Consider the following 8379-nt stretch of genomic DNA (forward strand, 5'->3'; position numbering starts at 1 on the left):
AAACCCCCCGCCGTTAAATCGGTTTCGGCGGCGGCGAGGGATACGGTCTTGTTTCCACCTACCTCGAAACTAGCGGATCGGTCATTGACGCTGTTCACAGCTCGGTCGGTCGCGCGTGACGTTTCGGCGGCGGATTTCTCGAAGACGAATGACGGAGTTCCGGTGGGTGCGGCGACGAGGAAGAAGAAAGGGCTCGTGAAGGATCCGCGCGCGCTGTGGAGTCGGTACCTGGACTGGCTGTACCAGCACAAGGAGCTCGGGCTGTACCTAGATGTGAGTCGGGTCGGATTCACCGACGAGTTCGTGGCGGAGATGGAGCCGCGGTTCCAGGCCGCGTTCAAGGCCATGGATGAGCTCGAGAAGGGTGCGATTGCGAATCCTGATGAAGGCAGGATGGTCGGACACTACTGGCTCAGGAACTCAAAGCTCGCACCGAAGCCGACGTTGAAGACCCAGATCGATAACACGCTCGATGCTATTTGCAGCTTTGCCGATGATATAATCAGTGGCAAGGTCAGTGTTCGAACCATTTTGATTCAGGTGTTGATCAATTGGGGTTAATGGGTTGCTCTGAATTTGGAATCTCCATTTCTGAAATCCAAAATGAATCTCCATTTCGTATTTACTTGTCTAGTTTTGTTTGTCTTGCAGATTAAGCCACCGTCTTCACCAGTAGGTCGGTTTACTCAGATACTTTCTGTCGGAATTGGAGGTTCGGCTCTTGGACCTCAGTTTGTCGCGGAGGCATTGGCTCCTGATAATCCTCCATTGAAGGTATCTGTCGCCTTCGTCTCTGTTTCTCATGTCCATGACAATGTTACTTTGCAAATCTGTAATTCATTTCTTGATAAAGACTCGTGATTTATGAAGAACGGAAAGGGTCTATGTATCATTTGTTACTTTGGTTTAAGATTCGTGATCAATAAAGAATTGAAGAGATTCCATGTACGATCAGCTTTCTGCTAGTCTTGAGATTCTGTCAAGAATCTTGATTTAGAATATTGACTTATGTCTACTTCTTTGTGTCATGTCTTTTGGTGACTGTCCCTTTTCGCTGCATGAAAATGATCTTCTGGCTTAAATTTTCTTAGAGGACGTTCGTTGTCTACTTCTGTGTGTCCTGTGTTGGATGCTTTTTGCTCTATCTTTTGCTGCTAAGTTTTCATTTTGTGATGGGAATTCGGCTTATTTTTTGGTGACGTCGACAGATAAGATTCATTGACAACACAGACCCGGCTGGAATCGATCACCAGATCGCGCAGCTTGGGCCGGAGCTTGCATCTACGTTAGTGATCGTCATTTCGAAGGTATGTCGTTATTATATTACGTATCTTTTGTTGGCATGTCTCTGTAACAGACACATCTTGCTACCACCAACCATCCACCACAAAGCTTCTGACTTGCTTCCATGTTTATTCCCAGAGTGGAGGCACTCCTGAAACGAGAAACGGGCTGTTGGAAGTACAGAAAGCATTCCGTGATGCTGGCCTGACCTTTGCAAAACAGGTCTTGATCTCAGGTTTTCGTTTCTGCTGTTTCAATCGAATTTCCCATCTCTGCCGGGGAAATAATTGACTTCTAGTATATCTTTTTTTGGGATTTGCATTGGCCATCTTCAGATGTGTTGCTTTCGATATAGATTCAATATTTATTCTGATTGTACTGCTGCCTTTCTGCTGCAAGTCTGGTGAATATCTGCTTGTTTTACAGGGCGTCGCGATAACACAAGAAAACTCGTTGCTGGAAAACACCGCTAGAATCGAAGGTTGGTTAGCTAGGTTTCCAATGTTCGACTGGGTGGGTGGTAGAACATCAGAGATGTCCGCAGTTGGTCTGCTTCCAGCAGCCCTACAGGTATTTGGTTCATAAGCTTAGGTTGTAATAAACTCGCCGTTCACTTATTAACACACTCTCATGGTGTAGGGTATCGACATTAGAGAGATGCTTGCTGGCGCTGCATTAATGGATGAGGCAACTAGGGCGACCACGGTGAGTGCTGTCTCAGTAGCGAGCTTTGTTTTTTTTTTCAGTCACATTCAATGATGCAATCGTGTGTTATGTTCGTAAAAGGGTATTTCCAGAAGATTAGTGATATGAGTATTTTCTCGAGACTGATGTAACTACGAGCTACTCAACTGTGTTTTCATTTTATCGGAAGGAAGTATATCTAGAACTCAATATTTCCCGATTTTTTTTTTGTTCATTTCAGCTCAAGAATAATCCTTCAGCACTCTTAGCTATGTGCTGGTACTGGGCTTCCGATGGCATTGGCTCGAAGGTAAACCTTTTCACCTTCGATCTTCGACGTTTTCTTAAATCATCGAGCAGATTGAATTCTGATTTACATTTGTAACAAAAGTACGATACACATTTATTTCCGTTTGTCCCCTTGCGTCTTGCAGGATATGGTCATTCTTCCTTACAAAGACAGCTTATTACTATTTAGTCGGTATCTCCAGCAGCTGGTCATGGAATCACTAGGAAAGGAGTTTGACCTCGACGGTAACAGGGTTAGCATTATCTTTCTTCGGTTGTACCGTAGTATCCGATGTGTTATGAGTTGGATCCCAAGGACGATTATTCGATTCTGCAGGTTAATCAAGGGTTAACCGTGTACGGAAACAAAGGGAGCACAGATCAGCACGCGTGAGTTTTCCCGCCTTTTCGTGACTAGGGCTTATCGGGCTTTTCAACGCTTAGAGCCTATGGTTATTTTCTTTCAAAACTTTTGTAGCTATATTCAACAGCTGAGAGAGGGTGTGCACAATTTCTTTGCAACCTTCATCGAGGTGTTACGCGATAGACCCCCGGGTCATGATTGGGATCTCGAGCCCGGCGTCACTTGCGGGGACTACCTGTTTGGGATGTTGCAGGTCAGATTCGATAATCTCTTGAACTGCATTTAACTTTTTGGAACGAGTCTCGAATATCGTTCACAGATCCCCGGACTCCTCAAGTGCGGGAAAACGCCTTGATAGATCTCTAGGGTCTATCACCACTCTCCGCTCAGTGTCTCGGAATTTTCCTCGTTTTCTTTGACCCCGTAATGTTTTTGGTTGCATTTTCGTGCAGGGAACGAGATCTGCTCTATATGGGAATGACAGAGAATCCATCTCCGTGACTATTCAGGAGGTGAACCCAAGATCTGTGGGAGCTCTTGTAGCTCTGTACGAGAGAGCGGTCGGGTTGTACGCCTCACTTGTCCACATCAATGCTTACCACCAGCCTGGTAGATAGTAGAGATTACACATTACATTCTCTTACACGAGAGAGCGGTCGGGTTCGTGCTTACGGGTAAATAGGGTATCTGAATGAAATGGTGTGGTGATGTCAGGGGTGGAAGCTGGGAAGAAGGCAGCAGCAGAAGTTCTGGCCTTACAGAAGCGTGTATTGGCAGTTCTTAACGAAGCCAGGTAAGAGAATCAGCTCTTTTTTCTCGCCAGCCGGGGGATACCCAAAAGGGTTTTCGGGATCGGATACCCGACCCGTGTCCATCCTTGTTTTAAACTCGCTAGGGTTCATTGGTTTTTTGACTGACAGTTAGATTTACTTTCCGTTTTCATCGGCAGCTGTAAAGAACCGGTGGAGCCATTGACACTGGACGAGGTAGCCGATCGTTGCCACTCTCCGGGAGAAGTAAGTGTCCGGAAACCACCCACACTTGCTTCATAAGTCCGCAGTCGTATGTTTCTGATGAACCACATTCTCCGTTTCCTTACAGATCGAGATGATATACAAGATCATCGCTCATATGGCGGCGAACGACAGGGTTCTGATCGCTGAAGGAAACTGCGGATCTCCTCGCAGCGTCAAAGTATACCTCGGCGAATGCAACCTCGATCAACTCGACTCTTGAATCTTCTCTGGATCATTCTCTCTTCACTCTCGATTTACTGTGAAGGGTAAAAAGGACCATGGAATAAAATCTCAAACGGGTGTTTTGGGGGAAAAAAAGAAATAGAGATGGAGAGAAACCCTATACCCTAACGTCTCTTTTTTTTTCAATCTTTTGTAAATGGCTTTTCAAATAAGCATTTTCTTCCTTTCAAGTGTTTTAATTAATCCTCTGTATTAATTTTCATGTCCGAGGCGAAAAGCCTGTTTTCACCGTTGAAGTAAAAATTATAACCCCGTTAGAAGTCCATTTCCGTTCAAACAAATAAAAAGTTCTATTTTTTTTTTGGGTAGAAAAATATTATTAGGTTTTTATTGCGCAGAAGGAGAAGGCTTTTTTTTATATTATAATTTCATGAAAACCATTCTCATTGTTATTTATTATATGCGAACACTCGAGAGAACAAAAACTTTCCATAATTTTCCGATAATTAGGTTTGACAATTTAGATAAATTTGGAGAAACTCTTTAAAAATAAAGAAAATATATTTAACAAAAAAATAAAGAAAATATTGATCAGTTGACTACTCCCTTTTTTTCTACATACATGTCATTTTGGAAATTATTAAATATATATCGTTTTATATTTTTTAGAATTTTACCTTTTTTGAAAAATATCTTTTTTTAATAGGTCATTAATAAAAATATATATCTTTTTTATATTTGTGTAAAATTTGTGATAAACCGACAAATATTTTAAAACTTGGAAAGTAATGAATAGCCGCAAAAGTTCGAGTCACGAGGGAAAAAAAACAGAAAAAGGACAAAAAAAACTTCGTGTCCCCACCTTACAACGTTCGTTTGCAATTTCAAAATAAAAACACGGCAGCTCCTGTTGGCCACGTCAGCACCCTCCCGTTACGGATAACAACCCACTCGGTCACACGCCCATTACGTTCGCCCACTTTATACAAGGCGTTTTGTATCACTATTCTCCCCACTTAACCCATTATTAATATTAATCACAATTAATTAAATCAAATTACACTCTTCCCCATACATCTAAACGGCATCGTTCTCATGCGTTATCTGCTTGAAACGACATCGTTTTAAGAGCTAAACCACATTTTCAGAACGTTGTAATTTGAATTCCTATAATTCCAAAAGTTTTCAAAATTAATAAAATGCCTAAGAAAATAAAAAGAGAATAAAAAAGGGGAAAATCACACTTAATTGCAGATTTGGATCTCTCTCTCTCTCTCTCAGGAAACTGCAAGAAAGGACGAAGCTTTCTTGCTAAGCCTTCTTCTTCTTCTTCTTCTTCTTCTTCTTCTTCTTCATTATCAACGTCACCATCTTCTTCTCTGTAAATCTCACCACGATCTCTAAGATCTCTCTGATTTTCTGGCGAGAGATTTTCCAGGAAAATTCATTTGCTTTAAATAGCAACTTCAGTCTTCATCAACTGTGCTCCATTTTTCACCTCTTCAGTTCGATTTCTACGGAATTCCAGAAATCACCCACCATGTTCGCGAATCCGAGAACCGGAAACCGGAGCGGATTAGGTTTACCGACTCCAAAGTTCCGGAGTGGCCACTTACCCTCCTCCGCAGCCATCCCTGTCTCCAGAACCCTAGCGACCGAATCCGACGCCAGTGCATCTGCTTCCGACAATGACATGAGTACAGACTCCGAGGATGTCTATGGCGGTGGGCATTCCCTTGATTCGTCTCCTCAGGAGAGTAGAGTGTCTAATGGAGTCGCTCACAGATACGGTAGAAACTCGTCTTATTACACGTATTCTGATGTTAGCTCTTCGAGGGAGACTTTTGTCGGTGTGACTGGTCGGAGATTGGATCGATTGGATGGTTATACGGAGGAAGAATCTTCAGATTCCGCTACTAGTTCGCAGTTTTCTCCGCCGGAGACGTCGGTGGCGGCCGGGAAAATAAACGGGCGTGCGAATTTCGTTGGCAACCCGGCGAATGACAGAGCATCTGCCGAGAAGGTTGTTCCTTTTACATCACCATTTAGTTTTTTATTTCGTATTCTGTTTGAAGAGAGACCGTTGTAGCGGATTAAGGACAGTATATTGTTTGGTATTTGAGTTTTGTTCATGGATGATGATTTTACATGCATCAGGGTTCTTTCTTGTTTAGAGAGTGTCTATGTATATATGATGGTGCTGATTCTTAGTCTTGTCTCTGCAACATGTCTATTACCTTTTGTTCATCCAAAAAAAATGTGTCCTTTACCTTCCTTGTACAATGGTGAAGCAACTGGGATGTTTGAGAATTGTGTATTGTTATGCTCATTGAACTTCTACTTAATCGTATTGCAGGAGTGCAGTGAGAAGTTTTCTTCCGAAGAAGATAACGATATTCCAAGTGCGCCTCCGATTTCGCAGACCACAGAGGAAATTAAACCAGCAACCTCAAGCATTCCAGTTTCAGAAGTCAAAACAGGAGATGAAATAGAAAGTCGAAAGATTGGACACCTTACTAGGTATTCTCTTTTCAATCCTTGTCTTAAATAAACCAAATTGGTAATTCAATGTGTCTTCAGGATTCTCTGTTTTCTCAACCATTTAACATTTTGTTTCTGCTCTGATAGGCCAAGTGCTGCTTCTGAGGCATCTGGGCCTCCGGATCAACACCCAGCTCGGCTCCCAACATTTCACGCAAGGTATTATTGGCTGATCCAGCATGTAGAATGCTTCAGACATAGTAACAAAAAAGAAAAAAGAAACAAAATCTGCCATTTTAGGGAAAAAGATAATTTCCGATTAATAACTTTGGTGCCTTTGTACCTGATTCAGTGCTCTTGGGCCGTGGCATGCTGTGATTTCCTATGATGCATGTGTTCGGCTTTGTCTTCATGCTTGGGCGAAGGGTTGCATGGAGGCTCCCATGTTTTTGGACAATGAATGTTGTCTTCTACGTGAAGCATTTGGGTTAGTTTATTATTGTTCCTGTCTTGGTCTCTTTTGTGCCTCTGATGTCAGAATGTTGCTGCGTTAAGTAAATATGCTAGAATTCTCTAAAAGTAATAAGTCTTAATCTCAAATGCTCTATGAATAACAGGTTGCAGCAAGTCCTTTTGCAATCGGAGGAAGAGCTACTTGTAAAGCGGTCTTCAGAAGTTGCTAATGAGGGAGTTGCACCGAAACCCAAGAAAAACATTGGCAAGATGAAGGTGCAAGGTAAGTTGTATGTATATGTTATGTTCACTCCGAATGAATCACTCCCTTGTCTAGGTGGCCAATATAACCAATTATCCTGAAAGAAACTTATTTGATTTTGCAGTACGACGTGTTAAAACCGTATTGGATGCACCTACTGGCTGTAGTATGTCATCTCTTAACCCATCATTGATAAAGCTTGAGAAAATCCGGATTAGCTTCTCCAGTCTACAGACAAGGCTATGTTCCGGATGGCGTGCACTAAAGAAGATCCGTGTGCGTGTACCTGCCAATGGTTCTTCTCTTTCACGTCAGAGCTTGGCATATGTGCATGCCAGTACACAGTACTTAAAACAAGTTTCTGGCCTCCTGAAAATTGGCGTGACAAGCTTACGTAATAATTCAACCTCTTATGATGTTGTGCAAGGTATAACAAAGTTACAAACTACTTTTCTGTCTGGGTAGCACTGAACATTCTTGACCAGTATTGGATATAATAAATGATATTATGAGTAATTTTCCAAGGATGTTGGTCAGTTTCAGTGCTTGCTTTTGGTATATCTCCTTTCGACATATAATCGAAGTTAGGAACAGATATGATTTTCTATGTTCTGTCAGTTTTCAACTGTCTGCTTTACACATTTTTTCCTTATGATATTGATTAATCCTTTTTTTTTTGAATCAGAAATATACTCCTGTAGGTTAAGACTGAAGAGCTCAACTGAAGACGATGCTGTAATGATGCAACCAGGATCTGGTGAAAGTCATGTGTTGTATGTTCTCAGCCTTGGTTTTTCTTTCTCCTCTCTTCCTTTCGGATCGTTTATAATCTGAGGTGCCTTCGAAATTAACGGGAATTTCTACAGCTTTCCTGACAGTGTTGGAGATGATCTAATTGTCGAAATCCTTGATTCGAAGGGGAAGCATTTCGGGCGTGTGCTTGTCCAACTAGCTAATGTTTCTGAAGACTCGGTAAGATTCTTATTTATCTTCTAATTTGAGTAAATGGCTTAGTCATGATGTTGTTTTCAAAAGCTTGTAACAAGGGAATGATACAGGCTGAGAAAGTTCGATGGTGGTCGGTTTTCCGTGAGCCAGAACATCAACCCGTGGGCAAACTCCAGCTCTACATAAACTATTCAGCAAGCTTCGATGATAACAGCCATTTGAAGGTGGGTAAACTAGCTATAGCACATATTTGGTAACTTACCTTAAATTCTGTGTTTTGGTGCGCTTTCTGTATGTGAAGTCATGGTGGTATTTCTTTGTGGTACTTTGAGACACTCCAGAGGGCACTTTTCGTCGAGCATCTCTTAAATATCTCTTACAATAAAAAAAAACTCTTTCCAGGTGGTTTTTACTTC

At 42.0% G+C, this 8379-nt stretch overlaps 2 protein-coding genes across 2 annotated transcripts in view; both read left to right on the plus strand.

Moving 5' to 3' along the window:
- Positions 1 to 4144, plus strand: part of LOC104806836 (glucose-6-phosphate isomerase 1, chloroplastic) — a 4653-nt gene extending 509 nt beyond the window's left edge. The window contains exons 2-15 of the mRNA XM_010531923.1: positions 18 to 513; positions 652 to 774; positions 1209 to 1307; positions 1423 to 1506; positions 1711 to 1854; positions 1924 to 1989; positions 2210 to 2278; positions 2403 to 2510; positions 2594 to 2646; positions 2735 to 2873; positions 3073 to 3229; positions 3335 to 3413; positions 3570 to 3636; positions 3722 to 4144. Coding sequence (XP_010530225.1) covers positions 18 to 513; positions 652 to 774; positions 1209 to 1307; positions 1423 to 1506; positions 1711 to 1854; positions 1924 to 1989; positions 2210 to 2278; positions 2403 to 2510; positions 2594 to 2646; positions 2735 to 2873; positions 3073 to 3229; positions 3335 to 3413; positions 3570 to 3636; positions 3722 to 3856 — 1819 coding nt within the window. The 3' untranslated portion in view covers positions 3857 to 4144. The remainder of the gene's footprint in view (positions 1 to 17; positions 514 to 651; positions 775 to 1208; positions 1308 to 1422; positions 1507 to 1710; positions 1855 to 1923; positions 1990 to 2209; positions 2279 to 2402; positions 2511 to 2593; positions 2647 to 2734; positions 2874 to 3072; positions 3230 to 3334; positions 3414 to 3569; positions 3637 to 3721) is intronic.
- Positions 4145 to 5070: 926 nt separating this feature from the next.
- Positions 5071 to 8379, plus strand: part of LOC104806846 — a 7857-nt gene continuing 4548 nt past the window's right edge. Inside the window, exons 1-9 of the mRNA XM_010531934.1 lie at positions 5071 to 5842; positions 6176 to 6339; positions 6448 to 6519; positions 6653 to 6787; positions 6918 to 7036; positions 7140 to 7442; positions 7701 to 7788; positions 7882 to 7987; positions 8074 to 8187. Of these exons, the coding sequence (XP_010530236.1) occupies positions 5360 to 5842; positions 6176 to 6339; positions 6448 to 6519; positions 6653 to 6787; positions 6918 to 7036; positions 7140 to 7442; positions 7701 to 7788; positions 7882 to 7987; positions 8074 to 8187 (1584 nt within the window). The 5' untranslated portion in view covers positions 5071 to 5359. The remainder of the gene's footprint in view (positions 5843 to 6175; positions 6340 to 6447; positions 6520 to 6652; positions 6788 to 6917; positions 7037 to 7139; positions 7443 to 7700; positions 7789 to 7881; positions 7988 to 8073; positions 8188 to 8379) is intronic.

Source organism: Tarenaya hassleriana, unplaced genomic scaffold (assembly GCF_000463585.1).
Source record: "Tarenaya hassleriana unplaced genomic scaffold, ASM46358v1 Cleome1, whole genome shotgun sequence".
Lineage (NCBI taxonomy): Eukaryota > Viridiplantae > Streptophyta > Magnoliopsida > Brassicales > Cleomaceae > Tarenaya > Tarenaya hassleriana.